General features: G+C 38.6%; 2 protein-coding genes across 4 annotated transcripts; one reads left to right on the top strand and one right to left on the bottom strand.

The window, feature by feature from the left end:
* The first annotated feature begins 14,036 nt into the window (after window positions 1–14,036).
* On the top strand, window positions 14,037–17,458 carry LOC103723254 (cell division cycle 20.2, cofactor of APC complex-like). Its single transcript, XM_039123094.1, has 6 exons — window positions 14,037–14,502; window positions 15,226–15,507; window positions 15,617–15,886; window positions 16,060–16,650; window positions 16,761–16,999; window positions 17,099–17,458. Exons 1-5 carry the CDS (start codon window positions 14,362–14,364, stop codon window positions 16,902–16,904), a joined length of 1,428 nt encoding a protein of 475 aa, XP_038979022.1. The 5' UTR covers window positions 14,037–14,361; the 3' UTR covers window positions 16,905–16,999; window positions 17,099–17,458.
* A 1,759-nt stretch (window positions 17,459–19,217) lies between these two features.
* LOC103723256 (armadillo repeat-containing protein 7) lies at window positions 19,218–25,522 on the bottom strand. Of its 3 annotated transcripts, XM_008814123.4 has the most exons (8): window positions 25,202–25,521; window positions 24,768–24,950; window positions 24,375–24,411; window positions 21,629–21,702; window positions 21,459–21,552; window positions 21,105–21,187; window positions 19,616–19,809; window positions 19,218–19,522 (listed from the first exon to the last, which is right to left on the bottom strand). In XM_008814123.4, exons 2-7 carry the CDS (start codon window positions 24,837–24,839, stop codon window positions 19,639–19,641), a joined length of 531 nt encoding a protein of 176 aa, XP_008812345.1. In that variant the 5' UTR covers window positions 24,840–24,950; window positions 25,202–25,521; the 3' UTR covers window positions 19,218–19,522; window positions 19,616–19,638. The 3 variants fall into 3 exon arrangements, with proteins under 3 accessions (XP_008812345.1, XP_026655821.1, XP_008812344.1); XM_026800020.2 differs by having other exon boundaries at window positions 19,264–19,809; window positions 24,768–24,962; window positions 25,202–25,522; XM_008814122.4 differs by having other exon boundaries at window positions 19,264–19,809; window positions 25,202–25,522.
* Window positions 25,523–27,030: the final 1,508 nt, after the last annotated feature.

Here is a 27,030-nt window from a genome sequence, read left to right as displayed (position 1 = left end):
AACTTATATACGCTAATATTCTTCCTCAAACTCAAGATGGTAGCGAAGATGCCAACTTAAGATTGTTAACCAAATCATGATGACGCTCCGGTGGATGGGCCTTCATAAAAATGTCAGCAATCTGATCCACAGAAGCAACATGCATAAACTGAAGAGTGCCTTGCTTGATATGATGCTGAATGAAGTGATAATCTATCTCAATATGCTGAATTGGGCCAGAAGGTCAATCTTTCCAAATCAGTTGCCAATTTATCCACAGGAGTCCCACTGCAACTCCAACAGAATTGAACTAGCCTGCTATCGAAGGATCGCCATGCAACGAAACTGGAACTTACTAAACTGACTTGGCTGAATCAACATGAGCTTACCTTAGGACTTGTTACTAAAGGAATGGTGGAAGACCTATTTGAGTGATCTTTCTTCGAATCTGCTTCTTCTGAGCCCAGCCACATGCGCCCTATAACACCATGCAAGAAGGACCTCATTGTCATGGAAGCCCTTTCCTTACTCCTCAATATAGTCTATGAGGACGTCTTTCTGACCAACTCTCATGGCTTTAGGAAGGGGGGAGGACCCATTACCTTCTTCGCGCATGTTGATAGTTCGGGGACAGTAGATCGATTTATCAAAGCAGACATTGTTGGTTGTTTTGATAACATTGATCACACTCTTCTAAATAGAAGAATTGGTTTAGATATGGGTGAGAGCAGTGAGGGCTTAAGCGATCGAAGTGACCTAACCTGGCTCCATCTAGAAGGGCCCTCGGTCATCTATGTCGTCTTTGGAACTCCTAAAAGAGTTTACGGGCCTAGCTCAACGAAAAGGCAAGTCCTTCGGTTCGAGTGATGGTTCACCAGTAAGAGATCAACGAAAAGCAAGCCTTCTTCCCAGTTTGAACTAAAAGAAAGTAGTGGAAACCCGAGACCAAAGGAGTGTACGTTACTTAAGGAAGTGTACTTAATGAGGAGAAGATAAGAATCAAAAGGATCGAACTACCTACTCATTATTCGGAGGTGAATCATAGATCAATAGAATGACCATGATAGGGGGATAAGGAATGCCGGCCAGGGTGCCAGTCTTAAGCTTTAACCAAAACTCGGGGATCATAGGCATATCCCCCAGACACACTTTGATGACCTTGTTCTGTTGGGTCGCCGGGGACGGAGGCGTCTGGCGTTGAGGCATGACGGTCTGTATCATAGCCAGTATCTGTTCCATCTTGGCATTGAGATTAGCGATTTGGCGATCTTTTTCTTCCAGTTGGGCCTGCATACGTGCCAGCATACTGTCCACATCCTCCTGTCGTACAGGTGCTTCGGTTTGTTCTGGAGAGCTTCCTACCTGGGCTCGGCTCAACATTCTTGGAAAACAATCGAATCTAGGCTTTTCAATGACTTGGCCATTCAATCTTGTGAACTAATCGAGACCGAAATTGGATAAAGAGATATGAACGGAGAGAAATAACCAATCGATGAAAGAACATGAAACCATTCTGTTTCAATAGAGGTACGGGAAACGGTTGGGGGCAATGAAGTAGGTGAAGTGCTTGGATTTTGCGAGCTGTTCCAAGCACTGCTGGATGTGATTCCAATAGAGGGCTTCGTTTCTGATACCGACTTTCTTAGTTACGAGCTCACTTTCGCTGACTTCTTCCTTAGTGTAGTCTCGGTGAATACTTTTAACCCTAACCAAATCTGAAATGGGAGTGGTAGGATACCACCGGGAGAGAACAACCATCCCATCCCCTGATATCCTGAAAGTTTCTGAACCTAAGTTTACGAGGTTCGGATTTCCTAACCCTTGGAAGGGGAGGAGGTTCGGGGGAGGGAAAACCTTCCCTTCCCCAGATCTCAACGGTGAATTCATAAATCACAACTTTAGAAAGCTTCTATATAGCACTATCCATGGCAGGACCTCTCTTCTCGGCCAGCTTTCGTGCCTTCTCTCTCTCTTCTCGGCCAGCTTTTGTGCCTATTTCGATACTAATTAGGTTGGCGACCCTATAGATCGTCGCTCTACCACTGGTTATTGTTTCTTATTTTGTTCTTCCCTTATCTTTTGGAAAAGTAAGAAGCAGACAGTTGGCCTGAATATCCAAAGTGGAGTGGGCTGAGAAATAAAAGCCATGGAACGATGTACCCTTAATGTACCGTAGGATACGTACGACTGCTGCATAGTATGTAGAGCATAGTGCATGCATAAATTGACTAACCAGGATGATTGCATAAGAAATATCAGGATATGTAACAGTCAGATAGTTGAGACTACCAACCAACCGCCAATACAAAGTCGCATCTGTCAATGGTTCGCCATCAGTGGGAAGAAGCTTAACATTCATTTTCAGAGGACTATCCACAGTCTTGCTATCTGTCAATCCGACACGAGACAGCAACTCAGAAGCATACTTAGCCTGAAAAATATAGTAGCCATCTGAACTGGATGTTATCTCAAGACCAAGAAAGTAGCTGAGGGACCCTAAATCCTTTATCTCGAACTGCTGTCCAAAAAACTACTAAAGTGCATGAATCTCTGAGATGTCATCTCCAGTAATAACTATATCATCCACATATAGCAAAAGAAGAACAACATCATCCTTAGATCGGTAAAGATAAATGCAAAATTATATGCACTAGGAGTGAAACCCTGCTGCATCAGGACTGAGCTGAACTTAGAAAACCAAGCTTGAGGAGACTGTTTAAGGCTATAGAGCGTCATACGAAACGATAGACCTTTCCAGACGGATAAGCAAAACCTGTAGGAGGTTGTAGATACACTTAGCTAAATCATCATTGAGGAAAGCATTCTTAACATCCATCTAATACATCTTTCATCGCTTAACGGCTACAACTGCAAGTAAAGAACGAAAAGTGGTAAAACGTGCTACTGGAGCAAATATTTTATCATAGTCAATATCATATTCCTATGTGAATCCTCGAGCCACAAGACGATTCTTGTAGCATTCCACTAAATCGTCAGTATGAGTCTTAATCTTATACACCCACTTGCATCCTACTGCAATCTTTCCAGAAGGCAAGTCAGTTAGATCCCATTTATGAGTATCATGAAGAGCTTGGAGTTCATCGGATATGGCCTTCTGCCAAAGAGGATTAGAACTGACCTTGCAATAATTGTGAGTCTCATAGAGGGTAGCAAGAGCATAAAAACAGCGGTAATCACTAAGATGAGATGGGGTGAATCTTATCCTACTAGAGCGGCGAAGGGTAGTACTGAGAATAGGCTTGGATGATCCAGTTGTAATGATCAGATCAGTGGACGATCTAGACTTGGTGGAGTCGGACGTTGAGAGATTACTTGATGAGCTCCCATCACCTACAACAGAAAAGGAGTCTGGGAAGAGATCAATAGTGGGATTATTGAAGATAGGAGAATACTGAGGAAGACCTGTAAAGAGCAGAGAGATGCTAGTGAACATTTTGTGTTCCCAAAATTGAACATGTCAGGATATACGAAGTCGCTTAGCTATAGGATCATAACAACGATAACTTTTATGTTCGATACCATAACTAAGAAAACAACTGAAACTTGAGCGTAGCTCAAGTTTAGTATGCTCATGTGATGGAAGCAGAACAAAACAGACACAACCAAAAAATTTTAGAAAAGAGTAACAAAAAACCTTCTCATAAAAAACCTCATATGGTGTTTTATTTGAGATCATGAGAGAAGGTAGCTGATTGATAGTATAGACTAGAGATGGGCATCAGGCCGTGCCGGACCCGGCCCGGCCCAGGGCCACCGGGCCACAGACCAAACGAGCCGTGTCTGGCCCGGCCTGTTACTAAACTGGTTGTGCCTGGCACGGCCCGCTTAACCTAAAGGCTAAGCCCGGCACGACCCTAGGCCCGTGGGGTGGCGGGCCATGCCGTGCCAGGCACAAGATGGGCCGTGCCTGTCCAAAAAAAATAGCCGTTATGGGTGGCCCATAACGGCTATTCTTTTGGCCCATAACGGCTATTTGTGGCTTTTTACCCATTTTGCCCCTCCCAACAACCATAAAACGGCTAATTTGAGGGGTATTTTGGGAAAAAAAATTGGAGTATGGACCGCGGGCCGTGCCGTGCTTGGCCCACGAATCGTGCTAGCCCAGGCCCTTATGGGCCGTGCCGGGCTCTGCCCGTGGGCCAGAAATCCTTAACCCAGTCCGGCCCTCTTTTATGAGCCGTGCCTAGCACGGCCCGTTACTGTAGCAAGCGGGCACGGCCCGCTTCGTGCCGGGCCATACCGGGCCATGGGCGGCCCGGCTCAATGCCCACCTCTAGTATAGACTGTTGTAAGGTCATGTTCCATAACCTTTGTTAGTAAAAGTTATTGTAAGGCCATATTTCACAAGTTGACCAACAGATAGTAAGTTAAAAGATAATTTTATAATAAGGTATGTATTAGGTAAGGAAAGAATAGAAGTAGAGATAGAACCTGCATGGCTAACAACCATATGAGAGTCGTTAGCAGTGTAAATAATAGGAGCAAGATTTAAGTTTGTTTTCAAGAGAACTAAGGAGGGATTAAATATCATGTAATTACAACAAGCGGAGTCAATGAACTGGGAAGAAGGTTTACCTGAGATAGTAGAGAGGGCAATGCGAGATAGAACTTGATGAACTATTGCCTCAATATCAGCTATAGTAATAGATGAAGTGGGTATAGAAGAAGATGTAGAAACTGACATACTAGTAGAAGCAATAGCCAGAAACCAGTGTGACGAGGCCGCTTGGGCTTTCTAAACTGTTTTCTCCTCAGTCTGTTTTTTCCTGCACTTTGAGATCTTATGGCCTATTTTGTCATAATGGAAACATTGCTTCTGAAATTTACTAGGCTTTCTCCTATCTAACTTCGAAGGGATAACGGCAACCATTGGAGAAAAAATAGAAGGAATAAAGGAAGTGGATAAAATACTAGCCGATGTGGCCATAACCATATCAGTAGAGACATCTCGACGAATAGCCTCACGAGTCTCCTCAAAGATAAGCTCAATGAGAGCTACCTCAACAGTCGGTTGAGGAGATTGATGAAGTAAAGAAGCCCCAGTGTTTTTAAATTTATCCTGAATACCAATCATAAGCTAAATAAATTGCCGACGATCCCTATATTTTGGAAACTTTTTGGCAGAGTCCTCATCTATAAAATTAGGATCGGCTTGGAAAAGTCGATCCCAAAGACTGCCAATCTGTGAATGAAAGTCAATAATAGATTAATCAGCTGCTTGACGCAACTGATGAATCCTTGACTCCAAGCCAATTCACTCAAACAATTATAACGATTTGCTAAGAAATCCCATGCGAGCTTGGTATTTCGAAATTTTGGAAGAAGAGTCTGAATAGAAGGAACAGATGTATTAATAAACCAAGATAAAATCTTATAGTGTGTACTATCCCACTCCTCCAATCGTTCTTTAAAGTTAGAATCAGACTCTGCAGAAACTTTTTTAGGAGCCTTCTTATCTCTAGTGACAAATCTCCATAATCTGTGCTTGATGAGAATATTAAGGCATGATGGTTGTATGTCACATCGTCTTAGTGAGACAGAGCGAAAAGGGATGGGAGCTAACGTACTCAAGATGGAGGGTGTGGATAGCAAGGCACAGTGGTTGTATGTGGCATCATCTTAGTGAGAGAGAGAGAGAGAGAGAGAGAGAGAGAGAGAGAGAGAGAGGGGATGAGAGCTAACGTACTCAAGATGGAATCATGGAGGCCCTCGGTGATAGATCTGTCCCCGTGAGAGCTCCGCCTCGTTCCGGTCGTCTCAGAAATGGCGAAGTCGAAGAACCACACGGCAACCAGTCTCAGAAAGAGCGACTATGGGGAAGATGAAATCGGCCGCGGGGAAGAAACCCAAGCCTAAGCCGAAGTGCCGAAGCCAAAGTCCCCGGCCGCGGCCAAGCCCAAGGCTCCCGTCGCAAAGCCGAAACCGAAGCCTGCGGGGAAGAAGCCGGCTTCGGCCGTAAAATCTCCTCTAGAGAAGAAGGCCGGTGGGAAGGCCAAGCAGCCGCTGGGAAGAAGGCAGCGAGCGAGGCTTCACCAAGTCCACAACCAGCAAGCGGCGCGCTCCCCAATATTCACCAGCAATGCGGGGGCGGAGTCCAAGTCTCCGAAGAAGGCGTAGAGGCCTATTCTCCCCGAAGCGCTCGGATGAACACTGCAGTAATAGTGGCTGTAGCAGTCTGCACCAGAAAGGGATCTCAGAGACTGAGGCAGCGAGCGAGAACGGCTCCAAGATCTGTGCGGCTCTGATACCATGTAAATACAGAAGGAGAGGAGGGAGAGAGAGAGAGAGAGAGTCGTAGAGAAAGAGGAACAAAAGTCCTAGCGAGAGAGATGTATTCTATGTACCAAAAAAAAAAAGAAGAGAGATGTATTCTACGCTTGTTCACATACAAAATGGCTATGTACAGCTTATATACATCTCACATACAACTAACTAATATAACTTGCTTATATATAGTTAATAGTCTTGTTACTATAGGCCGTCCACAGTCGACGTGTGCGAGCTTTGCATGGCATTGTGTTGTTCTCTGATAGCCAAGAGTGGGCTTGAGTTCGGGTTGGCACTTGACTTCAATTTGCTACGTCACGGATGAGGCATGAAAGCTGCAGATAATATGATTAAGGAACTACTTTGTCTCGATTGGTCATAAAATGTTTTCCATACTGAACAGCAATAATTAATATAAGCAATAAAATAAGAGTTTTCAACATAAGTAGTTGCAAGTTGTGCAGTCATATGCTAATGCAACTTGTAGCATTTTTAGTTCACAATCTATAGTTTGACTTCATGATAATATAGGCTTGTCATATTCGAAAATTTGTTCTAGCATGCAGTGTGTGGGAACTATAATGAATGCAACCTTTTGAACATAGATGAAAAGTCCCAGGATCTAAACCTAAATAATATCAAGAATATCCTTGGCAGGATTTGAACTAGTTTTGTGCCACTCTTGGTGAAATCAGCATTGTCACTAATCTGCATAAATCCATACTTCGATCAGGACCTAATCCGTACATTTATATCTGACATGGATCCAAAAACTGACATACGTAATTTTTCGATTTCAGGTTCAGCTCTACTAAAATTTACCTAACCCTAGCCCAACTTAATCTAACTATATAAAAATTTAGAGTTTGGTTCTGTTTTGCATAGACCCAACCTGGCCATGCCTAGACATTTCTTAGAAATCTTATGTACTATACTTTGAATCTATGTCACTGATAAATAATTTTGAGGGCATATAGAAATTTGAGCTTTTCGAATCAGGACCTAGACCTATTCCTGATCGACACATGAGCCAACTAGGACAAGGACCCAAACTTTGCCCTAATTAATCCTACCGAATACAACATGAGCCAATTGTTTGGATGGTTAGGGCAATGTAGATGGGGACCCCCTCATCTGGTTTGGTCTGCGAAGGTAATATTAGGCATAAAATATAGTCTGAACGAAATTACGAATATATGCTCTTCTTCACAATATATTTCAAATGCATGTTTATTCAGTCACTTAACTCTGCAATGCTACTTTTAGAGAGAAAACCCTCATATACATTTTAAATAAAGTGAAATTACTTTTGCAGCAGAAACAAGTTCTTGGATTCAACTATTGTGACAGGATTCGGTTTGTATTGGACAATAGTTGAATTCGAGAGCCCCTACATCCACTTCACCTAATAAGGAAACCTTGTACTCAATGGTGGTCTGAGTTTAGTTCAATTTTATAACATATGTTTCTTGAGTGTTTTAAGTCCTCATCCAATTTTAAGTCCTCATCCAATTACTTTCATGTTTCTTGAGTGTGCTAATCCTATCGCATATTTTAGATAAAATGAAATCAAGTATGTAGCAAAACTTTTTGGTTCATTTACTAATGATAAGAGCTCGGTACTCCTAATGCATGTTTCTTTAATCCAATTGAATTTTGTAACTCATGCTTCTCGAATACAATTGTTGAGATAGACTTCGGCATGTCCAATTCAATTTTGTAAGGCAATTTTCTCTAATCAAATTTAATTTCATAACTTATGTTACTTGAATTTAATCACTAAGGACAAAGTTTGCTACACTGAATTCAATTATGCAGCACATGTTTCCATGATTCAATTTAATTTGATAATATATCTTACTCGAATTTGTCATGTCTAATTTAATTTTGTAACGCGTGTTTCTTTCAACCCATTATCTTTGGTTATTAAGGACAGAAAGTTTGTAATGTATGTTTCTCTGATCCATGTAATTTTGTAACATTGGTTTCTTGAATTCAGTTTCTGAAGATAGAGTTTGGTATACCTAATTTAATTTTGCAGTGAACGTTTTTCTGATCCAATTTAAGTTTTGTACCATATCTTTCTCAAATTCAGTTACTGATACAGTCTTGGGTTGACCAAATTTAATTTTGTAACCCATGCGTGTCTCTCTATATTAAAGACCAACCATTCACACCCTTAACAGACGTTCCACTGTATCTTCTCTCATCCCCGTTCTCCACTTCTCCCCTTATATAGACAAGCAGCCCTTTCATGTCACTGCTTCCCTGTCCCCCTTCTCAGTCCATTTGATGGTGATCTTCTTAATATACAAACCCTCTTTCCTAAGCCTTTCCTTTCTGTTTCTCTCCAATCCAGAATGGAGCTTAGGCTCATCCTGCCTCTCACTTTAATTTCCTCCAACTCTCAATCCTTCTCCTTGCTCTCCAATACCTTGCATCATCGGAGATGCGAAATCTCAGGGATGTATGTCCCTCACATCAGTCTCATCCGTGATGAGTGTGATATGCATGGACTGACAATGGCACGATCGAGAAATTTCCATTCCATGCAATGGTATTGTTCATTACAAGTTTCTTTTACATGACATGCATGGATGGTCTAATATCTTTCACCTAGGGGTGGCAACTGGGTCGGGGTCAGACCAGATACGGGTCAGGTTCGGATACATGATAGATCAAAAATCTGTCAATCTGAGTCTGACTTGTTTATTAAATAGGTCAAAAAATCGGACCCTAACCTGATAATTTTATTAAATAAGTAATCTAACCCAAACTATAACGAGTTGAAATAAATTAAACGGGTTAAATAGGGTTAAGCATTGCCGCTCTTACTTCCGTTATGTTTGCTTTTGATCTTCTTGATTGTGTTTTTCTTTCAATACCAAATTTTCACCTGGTTCGGGACAACTTTATGAGCTGTAGACATCAGCTCATTCGTTGGTATAATGGCTTGAATAGGGCTAAACATGCTAGCTTAGGAATCTCTATCCTGTCTAAAAGAACACACCTTACAGGGTAACAGAGCCAAACTCCATAAAGAGAAAAACTCTACTGAAGTTGGCGTTAAGTCAGCTAATCGCTACAGCCAACATGGTTTTTTCCTTTACTTTTAGGTCATCATATACTTATACACCATTTTAGATTGATGCTTTCTTCTTTGAGTTGCTGCTCCATTTGACCGTTTAGTCTCCTTTTCCTAGCTCTTTCTTTCCCATTTTTCCTTCTCTTCAGGCAGGCAATCAAGGCAATGGAGCTAGCCGAGGAAAGATTTAGTGCGAATCAAGGATACCACAAGGTGAATCAAGCCAAAAATAATGAGATAAACTAGGAACAATAATGAAATAAAGAACAAATATGTATATATTATTGGCGAGAATCATTCCCTACAATCATGCAGACCAAGAATCATAGAGCATCATATTAGCTAAGAGATTCTAGCATGTTGTGCAACTATTCAAAAACTTTTCTCATTAGCGAGAATCATGCAACCCAAGAATCTTGAGGCATCATATTTCCCAAGAGATTCTTGCATATTGTGCAACAACTTGAATCATCGAGTCCACTGAGTTTGCAGAGGATTTACTTCGACATATGACGTCTGCCATTCGGGCTCCGAGTTTTGCTGGCTGAGACGTTGCTAGTGCCTTATGGCTTATCATATTTGGCTGGATAAGAACGACAGAGTCTTCGAGAGCAAGAGAGCTCCCTTGAGGGTTGTGGTTGATAAAGCTATCTGTCAGGCCGCTTAGATCACTGAGGCTTATATGATTATTTCATCTGGGTTGGCTAGAAACATCTGGGTCTCTCCCTCTGCTACTATAGCGCCTCGGTATGTCATCACATCCCAGGAGCCCCTAACCCCCTAGCCATCTTAAGATAAACTTTGATGGTAGTCTGTCAGCTGGTGGAGGATGCACGAGTATTGCCTTTGTGATCAGGGATTACGAGTCCAGGCTAATTGCGGCAGAAAGGCGGTGCATGTTCGAGTCATTAGTTCCAAGGGCAGAACTCAGGGCCGCCTGAGAGGGTGTTTCCTATGTAAGGCAAGTTCTAGAGGCCCAGAGCATCATCTTGGAGGGAGACATAGCAGAGGTGATTAAATGGATTTTATAGGAAGGGCCAGGGGGTTCGACCACCTACTTCTAGAGGACGTCCGGCGGCCACTGCAGGAATGTAATGTCTTACAGGTTGTGCATGTGTTTCGGGAGGCAAACAGAGCTACTAATTAGGTCACCTCCTTTGCTACTTATCATTCTAAAGAGATTCTCTGAACTCGCTTTGTATCTGTTCCTCCACCTCTGTAGAGTATTTTGCTCCTTGACTCAGAAGGTAGTAGTCATGCGAGAATAGTGTGAGCTGCCAATGTACCCAAAAAAAATAATCATGGAGCATCACATTGTATAAGAGATTCTTGAATATTGTGCAACTATTCAAAACATTACATTATGCAATAGCCTAGGAAAGTGTACCTTACTTGTAAATCATTCTTTATTTTTTCTTTCTATAACATTGATCTTGCCTACTATAAATTTACAAGCAATAGATGAATCAAGCGTGCCCTTTTACCTCAAACATCTAGCCTCATTAATTCCTCTAGCTCCAATTTCTACATATAATCCTAGCTAAATTAGGACTCATGCAAGATTGCTAGACTGATGACTTGTGGGAGGAAAGGTATTGGGCCTGCCCCCTGGACTCCCTCAGATTCTCTCTGCCATCAGAAAACTTAAGACAGAGCGGTTGACATGGTGACCCCTTAGTTGATCCTAATGTGATTAGGAGGGACAAGAACCACTCCACCACTACTTATGGTTAATGTAATAATTCTCATTGTAGTCACTGCCATGGATGATGGCTAGTCTCTCAAACATGACTTCCCATGTATTGCACAATGGCCATAATTCAGACAATCAGTGTGATAAACCGAAATTGCAACCCAAGCAACCCAACCAATTAAAGTCGAAGTTCCATAGTCCCTAGGCATTTCTCATTATATTCACAATTTTGTATTTTATTACTTCTTGTAAATGTATCATTCTTCAGATTAGTGCATAACTTTTGTAGGAAGATAAAATTATGCAAACAAGAAATTCTCTGATATTATACTTGTCTATGATGTTGTGCTCTGTTTGCTTTGTGGGTTCTCATGTGATTTAACATGTAACCTTTGACTCTTGCTGCTCTGTATTGATCTTTTAGATCTCACACCTCTGGGCTGGTTTATCATTAATTTTAACTTACAATAGTAAAGAAATTGTACTTCTATTGATTAAGTTTTTATAATCACATGAAGAAAAAAAAAGTGAAAAGAAGAAAAATCTTGGAAACCAGAAATCAATTTACATGTTTATATACTATAAAATGCAGAGCAAAGTCGAAATTGGTATGGACAAGAGTTGATCCTTTCTTGAGATTCTCATCAGTGTATGAATTATTAAAATTTAGACTATAGCATGCAAAATACAAGCCAGATGATTCTATATCTAAATGGATCATGGTGAACCTCTAGGCACTTGAAAAACAATACTATTAATGGTGATTGAAATCAAATATTTACATATTTTTGAATTGTAATAATATTGTTTAATATACTCATTAATTACTCACATATTTTGGGAGTCTTTCGCGAGAACATGTCCTATTTTTTTCACTTATTATTACTAGAACTAGGTTATACATAAATTTGGGGTTCAAACAATAGTCCAACAATCTTAGGTAATCATATGGCAAATCATCAGATAGTTAGAGAAGATGTAATCTAGAAGATAAAGGATTTAATGATGAACTAGTTTAAGATTTTAAAGCATCAATAACATAAGAATCATGATTAGATGCCAATAAAGTATTATTAATAACAATTATAGAATTGAGATCATATATTATCCATATACCAATAAAGATAAAAACATGATCTTAAAATTTAAAATGAACTTATAATCCAAAGGGGATAACAATGGAATCATAATCAATATATGAATGAAGAAATGGTTTCCACTTGCCCAAATGTTTAATATACTATTCTTAACATTATAGGCATATAAAAGAAACGAAATTATATTATTTTACTACTTTTCACTGAGGATTGAAATTAAATGAAATTTAAGAGGAAATGGACTGATTCTAAATTATGAATATGGTTGTAATTATATCATATCAAAATCATGAAATGAGAAGACTTGGTCATGATACATGCATACATACACACACACACATACACATTATAGTTTATAATAAGATCATGAGCATATTGAATCAAGACCATAAAATCTAAATATATTTTGATAAGTGGTGGTTGTATGATAGGATACTCACACAGAATTTTTTTTCTTGGTAGAAAAATAAGAAATTCTTATTGGTTGATAGTACCTTCCCGAGCCACACTCAGGGAAGTGACAATAATGGTGTGCCTCCAACATGGCACCACAGGCAATTCTTGATTAAACAAAGCTATCTTTAATACAACAAGGAGAAGTCTAAGACGTCCCAATGTGCCTTAAATTCGATCACACTCACAGCTGCCTAGTTTAAACCCTAAAGATCTAAAAGCCATTCTCTAATATCATTTTAATCTGTCACGCCCTGACCAGTCAGTCTGAGTCGACACATGACAGGCGATCATATATCTTGCAGGGATTGACCCCTTACAACATGCTGCAAGTAATGGAGTTATATAGATCAAAATTTTTAATAAAGTTTCAAATTTCATAATACCAATTTTTTAAAAAAAATAAACCAAAAGACACTGCCTCAAAGTAGCCCATAGAGGTGGGGATAGTAAGATCAATAGAGGTGGGAACAGTAAAAGAATGAGCTTTGCAGTCCAATGAGTAAGAATTTACCCCAATTAGTTGATAAAATATTGATAAAACATTAATTAAACATGATTATATGAAATCATCAAAAGTATATTGCAATTTTAATCCAAATTTTGCAAGTCGCAGATAATTTCAACTACTTAACAAATAATGATTTGTAAATGAGATAGAATATTTGAATAGTATTAAAACCATTCCTAAGCATCGCCAATGAGTTTTTCAAATGTAAAAAAATGCAAATCGTTACTAATCTTTATAAATATGACCATAACTAACCCCATGAAAATGCCGGAATTATATTTAGCCCTATGGTGCAGGTCCAAAATCATATTTAATTATGTTGTAGGCTTAGAAGAAAACTAGATTCTATGTGTAAGCAATGCCAATAATTAGCCCTGCTAGTGAGGCCTAGATCATAGTCAAGACTTTCTCATACTATGAATTTTATGAATCATATCTTCAAACCATTCTATTTCAGTATTTCCAATGGTATATGGAATGTATGTGAAATTGAACCATTCCAAGTATAATTCAAAGAATTGTTGCAATTTACGGCGGGTTTTGGCTAGCCCCTCACCTCTTATCCGTTGTTGTAAAACATGGTATAATCTAAACTCAAAGGACACTCAAATTGGTTTCCACAAATTTGATTGGCGTTTATGTTTATTTTGGAAGTTTGATGTTCTCATACTGGGCTAGCTATTAGGATAGCCCTGGTCCCAGTTACAAACAAAACTAAGCTGGAGGCTAAGCAGGATCACAACCGTTCACCTCTCCTCTTAAATCTTACCTATCATCACAACCGTTCATCCTTCGGACCCCTTTGCACGTGCCCGTTATGGCAACCCAGGATACGCTGATCGCAATACGACCTGGTCAAAGATTCACCCCTCCAACGGCTATATTCCCCGCGAAGACTTTGAGGGTTTTGAAAAGCCAAAAACCCTAACACCGTCCTCCGTCAATAAAAAAGGGATCACCACATCCCAAACCAATCAGTCTCAGCAAAAAGAAAAAACTCTCAGGAGAACGAGAAAGGGCTCTTTTCTCGAACTTCTCCCTGCAACGATCTCAATCAGTTCTCCCTCAAAGAAAAGCTCTCGTTTTGCGTTCTTCTTCATTCTGAGTCCTTTAGTTTCTTTGTTTTCTAATTGTTCTGCTCGCTAACGTTTTCTTTGGTGCAGGGTTTCTCTTTATCTTAGTTTTAATCTGTGTAATTATTTCTTTATTTTGTGTTCTAGTCTTTGTTTTCTTGTATTTTTGTTTGCTGCTAGCAATGGATGCCGGAAGTTTCTCTTCTTGCATCTCTTCCGAGAAGGCCCGGCCTGCATCTCGCCACCCTCTTCGAGAAGGCGGTTCAAGGCCTTACATGCCTTCTCTCCTCTCTTCATCGAAGGATTTTTCTTCCCGGCAGAGCGTAAGCATCATCTTTCTTTTAAAGAATATTTGTGATCGGCAGGAATTAGTTCTTTTCCATACATATGGGTTTTGTCTCGTTGTCCTATGATTTATATGCATATGTTCTTTGTCACTCAGATGTTTGTTAAAAGTTCGATGTGATTTCAAGAATTTTTTTTTGTTTTGCCCCTTTTTCTGTTCCTCAGACGTTTTCTTTCCTGATTTTTGTGGAAAATTACTGGTTCATGTCATCATCTTGGCTTGGATTTATTTCAGGGCTATGCTGATGTTTCCGTGCTTTGGATTCGATTTCTTGGCCTCCTGATATTACGAGTCCTTTTGAAAGAATTCTTTTTGCCTCTTTTCTGTCCCTAAGACATTCTCTTTCCTGATCTCTGTGGAAAATTACTGGTTCATATTTGGCCTCATGGAGAAAACATTTGTTTTTAGGACTATACTGATGTTTCTGTGCTCTGCATTTGATTTCTTGGCTTGCTGATTTTACGGGTCCTTTCGAAGATTGCTTTCCTTATTTGGTTTCATCTTCTCCGTATCATCTAAACATTCTTTGCAGTCTGTTATCAAATCTTTTCTCCTGGTCACCGTCCCTCTCTTGGATGTGTGCTTTTCTTGCAATCTCTTGAAAGTTCTATTCCTTCATGGAATTCTTAATACTCTCTTCTGGTTCGTGTGTGAAAATACTGCTTTCTTGGGCTTAATTTTCCTTTTTGGTCAATTGAAGGGAGGAGATAGATTCATTCCGGACCGGTCTGCCATGGATTTTGACATGGCCTACTACCTGCTAACAGAGAGAAGGAAAGAGAAGGAGAACGCTGCAGCTGCATCCCCATCCAAAGGGACATACAGAAGGCTTCTTGCCAAGAATCTTCTGAATAATAGAACTCGAATTCTTGCTTTCAAGAGTAAGCCCCAGGCACCTGCGGAAGGTATCCTCCAAGAAACCCACTCCAATGCCGCTTCCCATCCGTCTAAGTCTGCAAAGCCACAGAGACACATTCCCCAGGTGAGTTTTCTTCTTCTTCAGCAACGTCTTGTTCTCTATATTTCGTTCTTCTTGGCCTAATGCTGTTGTTTCTCTTCTCAACTTTCTTGGGTTTTTTGATCATTGGCAGTCTGCTGAGAGGATTCTTGATGCACCAGACCTTGTTGATGACTACTATCTGAATCTGCTGGATTGGGGAAGCAGCAATGTTCTGTCGATCGCCCTTGGGAACACGGTGCATCTCTGGGATGCTTCAGATGGATCTACGTCCGAGCTTTTCACCGTGGACGAAGATGTGGGTCCTGTCACTAGTGTCAGCTGGGCTCCTGATGGGCGCCATATTGCTGCTGGTTTGAACTCCTCCGACATCCAATTGTGGGACTCGAGCTCCGGCAACCTGGTTAGTGTCATTTCTCTGCCCCCTTATTTTTGTTTGCCTATTCTTTGGGTTCCTGTGAAATTTAAATTCTTTGGGTTCTAGATAGTGTACTATGCAGTAGTTCTTGATTCCTTGTTGTATCCAAAGTGATGGTTCCTGTGGTTTCTAAATACTTGTTTCTTATAAATTTGCAGTTGAGAACTTTGAGAGGAGTCCATGGATCTCGAGTTGGATCTCTTGCTTGGAATAACAACATACTCACAACAGGGGGGATGGATGGAAAGATCGTTAATAATGATGTGAGAGTAAGGTCGCACATTGTGCAGACCTACCGAGGACACCAGCGAGAGGTCTGCGGGTTGAAGTGGTCAGGCTCAGGACAGCAGTTGGCGAGTGGAGGCAATGACAACCTGCTTCACATATGGGACCTATCCATGGCCTCTTCAAATTCATCTCCAGGCCAGAATCAGTGGCTCTACAAGTTGGAGGACCACATGGCTACGGTTAAGGCCCTTGCTTGGTGTCCCTTCCAGAGCAACTTGCTCGCATCCGGTGGCGGCAGCGGCGACCGGTGCATCAAGTTTTGGAACACCCGTACCGGGGTCCGGTTGAATTCAGTGGACACCGGCTCCCAAGTGTGCTCCTTGTTGTGGAATAAGAACGAGCGCGAACTGCTGAGCTCTCATGGCTCTACTCAAAACCAACTGACTCTCTGGAAGTACCCTTCGATGGTGAAGATTGCGGAGCTCACGGGCCATACTTCTCGGGTTCTCTTCATGGTTCAGGTATGTTTGATATTTTCTTCAGACTTAACATAGTTATAGATTTCTGATGACTTTATTTATATGTTATAAATTTGATTGTTGATGGGGTCTATTTCTATTGGAATTTGCAGAGTCCAAATGGGCGCACAGTGGCATCTCTGGCGGGGGATGAAACGTTGAGATTTTGGAATGTATTTGGAACTCCTGAAGCACCAAAGCCTGCTGCAAAGACAGCTAGTACAGGACCCTTCTCTAGTTTTAGTCACATTAGGTGAAAAAGGAGGTGGAGGAAGGGGATGGGTCTCCATCTGATCCTTGAACGCATGTCGTAATGGAAAGAATTGGGATGGAAAACGTAGCCTGCTGCAAGGTAGTTGAAGTTTTGAAACATTTTGAAATTTAATGTCATCAGATTTTTGTCGCAGTCTATATGTATTAATCTTTGGTTTTCTCACGTATTTCGTTGCAGATCATATTACTGGCAGATCAACTTCTCTAGAAAGGTAAATTATTTCAAAAACCTCATAATTTACTCAAGCAATTTTGATTTTAAATTAAGATACGACAGATAAAAATTGATCTCATCAAGGCTTGAAATTTATTCTAAATTGGTGATATCAAATTTGTATAAATCTTGTGCTACATGAATTTAGTGTTAGTGATGCATGAATTTACATAAAACTTAGATTGAATTTAGTGTTAGTGAATATAAAACACACTTTATAAAAAAGAAAAGATAGGCATAGGTAGTAAAGAAAAAAAAAGAGAACATCTTATCTTTTGTTCTTAGGTTTTCACCACTAAATAATCTAATTATGGTAATTTAAGAAAAGATAGGCATAGATAGTAATCATCAAATTTACACAAAAATTTGACTTTTTTTTTAAACGATCAATAATAGTGGTTAAGTTTTGCGGCTAAAGTTTAAACCCATGGGAGCGGCCCCTGAGACCAGCCCCTTTTTCTCATCCTATAAAAAAATTACAAAATAAAAGAAAATAAAAAAATTAGTGCTACTTTCTGTAAATATTTTGCTTTTTTTTTCTCTTTTTTTCAATTTTTTTTGGGTTTGAGTATCTTTTGATATTTCTGTGTATTCAATTTGGTAAGAAAGACTAAGTGGGGACTATGCACGATTAAATTTCCTAAGAAGGCCACTTAAGCGACCGACCCCCTATTTCATTCGAAACAGGGGTCGGGCGCTCAAAAAGATTACAACTTCGTAAGTAAAGTCGGCATATTGATTACTGACTTCACTTACGAACTGACAAATATTTTAAGCGGCCGACTCTGTTTCAAACGCCTAAGCGGCCTTCTTTCCCGGCGCTGGCCTCCTAGCAGGCTCCACCAGCATCCCTCCCTCCCTCCCCCGCTCTCTTTCTCTCTTACTCTCTCGTTCTGCCTCTTCCATTGGTCGGCTGCTTAAGCAACCCTTCTTCCCTAGCGTCGGCCCCCTCACGGCCTCTGCCAGGCTCCGCAGGCCCTCCGCCGGCATCCTCTTCCTCTCCCTCACTCCTCCGCTCACTCTCTCTTTCCTTCTCCCTCTCCGACTTCGAGAATGCATCCCATTTTCTGAGCCGAAACCGTATCGGTGAGTCACCGGTACGGTTCGAAACAAGCGGAACCGGCCGGTTTGGGTTGGTTTCGTCGACGTTGGTTTAAAAGGACTACTATAGAGCTAGATAGTAAAAAAATAATAAAATAAACTATTTATATAAAAGTACTAGATATATTATTAAACTATGAAAATGAAATGAGATACCTAGTTGAATTTATTTAGTGATTAGTAGCAACTTTGCTGTCAACTGTAGGCATAGAAACATGGAAGCCAAATATCAATTGGCATAATGATGCTAGCATAATAATGACACCAGCCTGACACTCACATGGTTTGCTTGGCAGACACTGGCAGACTAGCATGCCGAGTTCAAGCACAACCAGTATCATGTCAGTGCTACATGCCCATAAGGCACTGGCGGCATGTAGCACTGGCATATATATAGTCATCCTGTATGGATCAGCACTTAAATCCAAGAGCAGCAAGGGTTTTAACTGTGATAATTAAAAATAAAATGATAAATAAGATAAGCTCCACAAAGAGAATTGAAATGAATGAGGCCAAAAAGAAAAATTTCCTTTGGCAATGAAGGGTTACACTAATACTGCTTATTGCGAGAACAAACATAAAGATTGGAAGGTGGAAAAAGGTTCACTTTTCTGTAATCTTTGCATACATAGGTGCATCTTCATGGACCATGTTCTAGGTAGCATAATGCCTTGAGAAGAAGCTACATGTAGCATTACAAACTACAAACCCAATTTAATTTTTAGATTAAGTTAGCTAATATAAATGATATATCATTTTGATTATTTAATTCAGGTAGAATGTATTAAGCATTGCACATGCAATTTAAAAAAAAAAGAAAAAGAAAGATGCCAGATCACCATTGAGAAGCACCTAGGCAGATTAAATGGCTATTTAAGTGTTTGAGCAAAGTTCAACAGCCAACCAAACTAAAAGGACATATGACATTTAGGTAGGAAAGGCTTAAGTGGTTTAGCACCATATAGCCATTTAAGCGGCCAACTAAGCACTTAATGGTTGTTTTTGATAAGCATTTGAATGGCTGTCAATCCTAAAAACATTATTCTCTTTTATCTATTTGTTCGTAAGTGTAACATGTGAATACAAGGGCACAATGTAGTATGGCATCTATTCTTTCTGGCAAGGACAATAAGTGAACTTGATGAAGCTCTAGCTGTCTTCAAGAGTACAAAAGAGAAAAATCTTTTCAGTCTCCCAAGTACTCAATTTTGTCAGCTTGCCTTTCCACTATACCTCTTCATGGAATTTAAAGATCAAGGGAACAAGAAACCTTAAAACCCGACTTGCCTGACATAAAAGGAGAAGATATCAAGGTAAATAAATATAGAATACAATGATAGTGTTATGCATCCAATATCAGAACTGATGGATTAGGCCAACCTTACGATCAGCATTCATCAATTTCATTGGTTTACATGCTTGTCCAAAAATGCATTGGCCAGATTGCTGAAAGTCACATTAACACCTTCAGCTGCAGCATATTTTCTTATTACTTCAACAACTTCTGGTTTCAGGATCTCTTTCTTAGTAGAAGGATTGCAGAGATAGTATAGAGCTCCAAGAGCATAACTCACCTGCAATTTACATTTGATATTAAAAGCCAAGAAAAATCTCAAATTGTACAGCTGAAATAAAATTAATTTATTTGCTGGCAATTGAGCCGGTTGCAGTTGCACAAATCCTGAAAGTAAACTGCAAACACCCAAAGAAGCATTTTAGAAGCCTATAATTGCAACTGCAGGCTGCTTTAAACGACAAAAAAAAGTCTAAATATTGTAATTGGAATTGCATGCAAAATCGGCTGCAGATCCAATTACAAGATTTATTTCAGTTGGAAGCAGTCCTCAAAAGAGTCCCCTCACTACCTACAAAATTGAATTTAATATATAATATAATTTAAATATACTAAATATATTAGTTATATCAATACATATATATTATAAAATATAATTTATTATTATAAAAAATATATATATAACTATTATAACAGAAAATGATTTTTATAATATCATATTACTACGATAATTATTGTTATAATACTAGCAACAAAACAACTATAATGATCATAATATAATTATTCAATTATTATTTTTGCACCATAATGATTCTTATTATAATACAGAGAATAATAATATTACAATAACAACAAATACAATTATATTATAATATCTATTTATATAATTATTAGTTATTATAATAATATATATAATAAACATATAATTATGATTGCAGTAATATAATCAAATTATTTTATATTGATATAAATAATCTAATATTAATTTAATAATATTATTTTATTAAATATAAAAATAATATGATTATTATTATACTATAATACAAAAAGTAAGCAATTTACTGTTTTTTGAGGGGGTTTAGTAGGGTTATCTTCCATCATCATACAACCAAACAGATGTAATTGCATTTGCACTTTCTGACTATAGACATGCAGATACAAATAGTTTTTGCAACTGCAATACTAATTGCAGCATTTCCAATTGCAGTCTGTATCTGAAATACATGCAATTGAGTTGCAGGAAACAGTCCCTTATTTCAAGAAGATTAGAATTTATTTATCAAAGTGACCTACCATACACAACAAAACCAATTAAACACTTAGCTTCTAAGAAAGCAAGTTGCCATAATGCCATCCTGTGATGGCTACATAGGTTAGCCATCTGGTATCTGTTTTCTTTTTAATATTACTTCAAGTCTATTCATTTGGAGGACAAAGTGAAATCGAGCCATCTCTAACGTATGTTTCCAAGTAAACATACTTACAGTGTTGATGTTTCCAGGTAAACATACTTAGTGCTTATGTTTCCAGGTAAACATACTTACAGAGTTTATGTTTCCAGGTAAACATACTTACAGTGTTTCTAACGGGGCTAGATAAGCATTGTACGATCAAAGGGATTCCACCCCACTGGATAATAACTGCAGAATTCGCTGGATCTGCAGCACAGCCAGTAATTCAAGTTATTGTGCATGCTTATCTTGACAAATAAAACATGCAAAGTTTATCAATTTTCTATATAAAAATCACAGAACTACACCTAATGTAATAAGCTATTGTATAAAAACATTAAACTATACCAAAGTGAATGTGGATATACATCTACAATGAACAAAAAGAAACTGCTGGCTGTTTTTTCACATTTCATATTAGAAACAAAAGCTAATTCTCTGCCACAAACTAACTGATTTTTGAGTTCAAATTGCTCACCAACACATGAGTTACAGATACCGCCAACCCCAAATTCAACTAATTTTTCATTTGGCTCCGTTATACAATCGAGGAATAGCTCCAAAACATTAAGCTGTATAAACAACATATTCTCTGAGCATAACAAGAGAGTATCCATATTCAGGTCAATAAATATTCAAGTTCAGTACCTGGCGCAGAAATGTATAATTGTAGGGGTCGTATGCGAAGTTAGCCAAATGGGCAACAATTCTCTCTTTCGATTCTGTCACATGATGAGATGATAGAAAGCCATGAGTCAAAATGGGCCATGGTCCATTATCAAATTCCAGTAAATGTAGAATTCTACAGTACTAAAGAAATGCAGCACTGAGATATTTCAGCAAACAAAAATCTAAACATGGAATACACATGCTATCACAAGTCATGTGTGCATGTGCATGCCCCATGTTTGTCTTATCTCCTGAAGACATGCATTTCTAGAATTTTTTGTACAGTCAATCCAAAATCTAGCAATATTTATAACAATTAACAATATATTTTACTGACATATGAATGTCATAATAATGCAGGTAAGCAATTACTCACTGCTTTTAGCCCACAGCCCCATTCATTTAAATTCACTTGTTACCCAGTTTGCCGCTGTAAAGTTAGCTTGTCTAACAAAAAACTAGATTTAAGCAGTTAAACAAACAAATCACAACAAAATCTATGCAACTGACTTTCTTGGCAGTATCTTGGATCAACTCCTCGACTAGATTTCGTATTAATGCAAGCTGAACTTTCTAGATCAAATTAAATCAGTATAATGGAACCATTGACACCGATTTAATGAATACATTATCCTATCCAACAAATTTTTAAGGCAGCATGCTAAACAGCAAACGATAGCTCGATATGTAACATTAGAACCCAAACCAATGTGTAGAATACTCCCACAAAGCATATAAATTAGCTCATCACAGTCTTCTAATTGGTTTCCTCCATAAACATCTCTTCTAGCAACTCAGAGAATCTCTAACAAATTAAATTCTGAACTAAGATCACAAATGAAAGCAAATGACAGAAATAGGGCTTGATGCCACTCCCAATCCTTGGAAGCTGGGAAAGATGGACTCAAGCAGGAAAAAAGAAACAGTAGAGGGAAATTCTCAAGGAGCTCGATAGAAAAGAAAGATAAAGAGGAATGTGTTCACCATGAGAAGAGGGAACTCAATGCAAGCAAGAGAGTGATAAAGAAAAAGAATATAAGAGCACAATGAAGATACAGAGGGAAGAAAATGGTTAGAGGGAAGAAGTGAGAAAGCAGGAAGGAGTATCCATTCCTTTGTCTCTCCTACCATTAGAAATACCTCTCTAAAAGGAGATGTCCTTTTCATGAAGTGAGATTCCTTTGTGGGCTTTGAAGAAGTGATGTCCATTGATTGCATTATTTGCTGTCGGATCCCTTACGGGCACCAAAATATATCAGTTGTTTAATTTGGTCTAATATGGACCTTACTTCAAATAAAACACTTTGTAGTTAGAGCGTTGGACCCACTTAAGTGGTAATGTGCTAGTTACATGATGACCTAAGTTAGGATGTGGATCTACCACCCCACCACTCAAAGTCATATGTAACTAGTAAGGTGAAAGAGTGGTCGGAAGCATAGTTTTCAACCTTTAAGGAGATTTTTTTTTTTTAATAAAAGAGTGAGTGCTTGGAGTCTCTCAGAAAAGGGAACAAGGAAAATTTTCAGCTGTCATTTGTTTAAGGAGGTCTTTTGCTCCCGGAGTAAAGAAGCCAACAAGGAGTGAATTATAGAAGTTCTACATAGTTGTTCTCTTATCAAACCTGAAACATGCCAAGAATATTGCATTCGTAACGACTTAGTGCACATGAGATATATACCACTTATTATTTAGAAAGAGTGCTTTGTGAAAGCAAATAATTTAAACAGTACATACAATGAAATCTATAACGAACTACACAGTTCATTTCAAGTTTAAACATATAAAAAATTGATAGTTAAATGAAGATAGTCTCAATATTTTTTATGAATACAGATGTTAAAGTTCAAGAATGTGGGAGTGAGTTTATATATTACACTTCATTGCATAGAGGGAAGGACACAGAAAGGTCAACAGCAGCATAGTTCACAATGTTTGAGAACTGACCAATATAAGTATATTAAGGTGGATATGTGCTATAACAAGGTAAAATCTTGCAAAAATAAATGATAGAGAAATAGAGACCAGGTTCAAATGGTATGACTATGCACAATAATGACCAAAACGACAATCTTGGCAAGGCCAGGGACCCAATCTGTGACTTTAAAGAGATGAGTGGAAACCCACAAAACCATCAAATGAATATACAGGAAGTGAATCATGAAAGCTCAAATTCGGCAGAGCTAATGGTCCTTCATAAGAAAGAAAGATGGTGGATTCACAAATCAAGACCCAACAACTATGGAAAAGCGCTTGTAGTTAACATGTAGCATAGTTTTGCAAAGAGGATGCATTGAACTTCAGACTTTATTCCTTCATAATCAGTCTTACAGCATAAACATGACTGTAGATATGCAATAAAAAAAAAAAAATACCCCCTCATAAAGATTCATCCATTTCCAGCTGAACATTAATAATGATAAGAAGGCACCGGCCTAGCACATTTACTGGTTTTGATTCTATTATACAACCAACAACAAAGCATCAATACACTGCTGCTTAATCCAGGTGACAGAAAACAAAAGGCTATCTCATACCATTAACTTGATAAGCAAGTTTCTATAAACAAAGTAGATGCAGTACTCTGCTGATGATAAGTGCTCTCTATCAGCAAGTAATTCCAGAACCATGTATTCTCTACTAGAAGGATTCTAAGAGAAAACATGCACTCAATTATGTAAAACCACCAAAAAAAATTGCACAGCCAGACTAATACTCATCTATTACCTTCTTTGGATGTGCCCTGAAACTCGGTCACAAGCTCCTGCAACAAAAGAGGAATGCATTGGTAAGCAACAAATTCCAATTAACTAAAATGACGGAAAATCACAACCACGCATACAACATAAATATTCAGGAGAGTAGCGCGTAGATTGCTATTCTCAGGCCAAGAAACTCCAGTTGATATGACTATAACCCAATTCCATCAATTATTCATCAAAAAAAAATCTTTTTTTGTTTTTCTTTTTGTAGGCATCAAGTATTCCAAAATCACATCAATCAAAACTAAGTTTGAGAATATAAATTTCTAAGTGCTAACTGGCTAAGCTGGAAACATAAAGACCCATAAGGACTCCTCCACTAACATTTAGAAGAGAAGATAGGGTGAAGAGTGCATACCTGGAGGTATTGAACCCTGGGAGTGCCGTATTTCCCAGTGCGCTCCAACTGTCTCTGGTCATTGGTGAACATTGCGCAAGCACCCAAGAGATTTGTAAATAGGCCGGCGACCCCTCTTCTAGTCCTCTCCTCCTCTTCTCCGCCTCCCCGTAAATGGATCGGGATAAAAAAAATAATTTTGACCTATTACATCATCTACCAGCTCAGAAAAATTTCTCAAAATCACTTCGTTTGAACTTATAACCATTTCTCAATGTCTAGAAAAGAACAAACAGTTGAACTTAAATCATAGAATGATGAAAAAAGAATCTAAAGACAGGAGATAACAACTCGAAATAGGGCCATTAGAAGGTGGAGTTGTCTCAAGTTATTTCCTTTATCCTCGAGAAAAAAGACATAATACGTTTCCCTTGAGATCAATAGAGAAAGATTACCAGGACTGTTGGAGCACGAGAGAGACGGAGGACTGGTGTTCGAAGGAGGAGGTGGCGGCGGCGGCGGCGGCAGGCGGAGAGAGGGGTATGGGACGCCTTCGGCGGTGGCAGCAGCGGACGCGGCTTGGCGTAAGAGGGAAAAAGTTTTTCGGAGACGTTCACCCGAGTGGAAGTAGAGGTCGGCAGAGTTAAAGGTCACAGCGATACGGCAGGTGGAGGGTCGGACTCCGGCAGGAGGCCAGGAGATGGAGCGACGGACGATGGACCTCAGTATTTATTATGTATGATTTATTTTGCTCTTGGGTCCGGGTAAGGCCCGTTTGGAAAAGTTTTTGGAGGGCCAAAAGGGCAAGAGGCCCTTCCTCCCTCTCCAAAAATATTTTTATATAAAATAAAAATATTAGATAAAAATTTTAAAAAATTGTTTTAGTTTTTAAAAGAAGCTTTATTTTGGAGCTTTTCAGAAAAATATTTTTTAGCCCGATAGAAAGCTTTTTTCTTGACCAAAATATTCGTGATAAAATATAACAATTATATAAAATAACTCTTTAATAATTATTTAACCAATTTTATCACCTAATTAGAAAATTTGTTATATTATAAAAAATTAATTTACGCTAATAATTATAATTATTTATTTTTATTGTATTATACTATAAATATAATATTATAATACATTATATCATTGATATATTATGTTAAATAATTTAATATTATATTAAATTATTATGCTATAGTATACAATATTATATTACTATATTATAATAATATTATATTATATTATAGTAATATTATACTATATCATATATTTATGTATTAATATATATTATATTTTATTATGCTCTGTTGTAAAATACTATGTAATGTTCTTTTTGATCATTTTGTCATACCAAAAAAAAAAATTTGGTTTGTTTACCGAATACATATTAAAGTGGCACGGCATTTTAGAAATATAGTTACAAATAGTAAATAGCTTTCATAAAAACTCTACTTTCAAAATCTCTACTTTCAAAAGATCTACTGCCAATAGCTCCCCTAGCCCCTAGGGCCTAAGTCGGCTCTTTTAGGGCTCGTTTGGTTCGCGGGAAGTATTTTCCCTCCTAGGAATATGATTCCTGGGAATCAGATTCCTAGGAAGAGAATACCTAGGAAAGTACTTTTGGTATGTTTGGTTAACCATGGGAAAGTGACAAATTTCCAAAGTGCTTGTGTTTGGTTGACCAACCACTTTCCTAGGAAAGTTATGTATAATTCCTATTATGCCCTTAATAAAAATTAGGTCTTTAATGCCTCTTTAATGCTTCTTTAATGCTGAAGGGTCCTTTTGGGAAAAAAATAAAAAAGGAGTGATTCCCACTTCATGGGAAAGTAACTTTCCCATGTTTCTCATGGGAAAGACTTTCCCATGAAATGTGGGAATCATATTCCCATGGGAATACAACTTTCCCATCTCTCTCCTTTGAAAACTCCAACCAAACAAGAGGCATTTCATTACTTTCCCGTTGACCACACTTTCCCCCCTCCTTTTCCTGCGAACCAAACGAGCCCTTAGGTTCCATGTATGGTTATGACTCTCAAGATCTAAACCACCATCAAACGGTTGATATTACTTTGGAGCATAAAGTGGTCCGTTGACCATCCGGTGTAACGCGATCCCAAAGACGAGTTCACACGGTCCTAAGGTGCTGCATAGGGTCGAAAGAGGGAGGGGAAAAAAAACACGCGCACATTCCTCTCTACACCTAGAGAGGCAATTTATACCCTAACTTATTGGATAAAATTATTTTTTAAAAAAATTATTTATCAAATAGATTGGATTCAGATTTAAA

The sequence above is a fragment of the Phoenix dactylifera genome, unplaced genomic scaffold, assembly GCF_009389715.1.
Source record: "Phoenix dactylifera cultivar Barhee BC4 unplaced genomic scaffold, palm_55x_up_171113_PBpolish2nd_filt_p 002061F, whole genome shotgun sequence".
Lineage (NCBI taxonomy): Eukaryota > Viridiplantae > Streptophyta > Magnoliopsida > Arecales > Arecaceae > Phoenix > Phoenix dactylifera.
Note: the sequence above shows the minus strand (reverse complement) of the source record. Positions and strands in the feature narration are given on the sequence as shown.

Bases quoted from the DNA above. Each gene is read 5' to 3' on its own strand.
- LOC103723256 (XM_026800020.2), bottom strand. From the start codon at position 24,839: ATGTTCACCAATGACCAGAGACAGTTGGAGCGCACTGGGAAATACGGC. The intron at 21,188-21,458 runs GTGAGCAATTTG...GCTGTGCTGCAG, and splicing joins TATCTGTAACTCATGTGTTG to ATCCAGCGAATTCTGCAGTT. The intron at 19,810-21,104 runs GTAAGTATGTTT...TGTAAATTGCAG, and splicing joins CTAGCCCCGTTAGAAACACT to GTGAGTTATGCTCTTGGAGC.
- LOC103723254 (XM_039123094.1), top strand. From the start codon at position 14,362: ATGGATGCCGGAAGTTTCTCTTCTTGCATCTCTTCCGAGAAGGCCCGG. The intron at 15,508-15,616 runs GTGAGTTTTCTT...GATCATTGGCAG, and splicing joins CACAGAGACACATTCCCCAG to TCTGCTGAGAGGATTCTTGA. The intron at 15,887-16,059 runs GTTAGTGTCATT...ATAAATTTGCAG, and splicing joins ACTCGAGCTCCGGCAACCTG to TTGAGAACTTTGAGAGGAGT.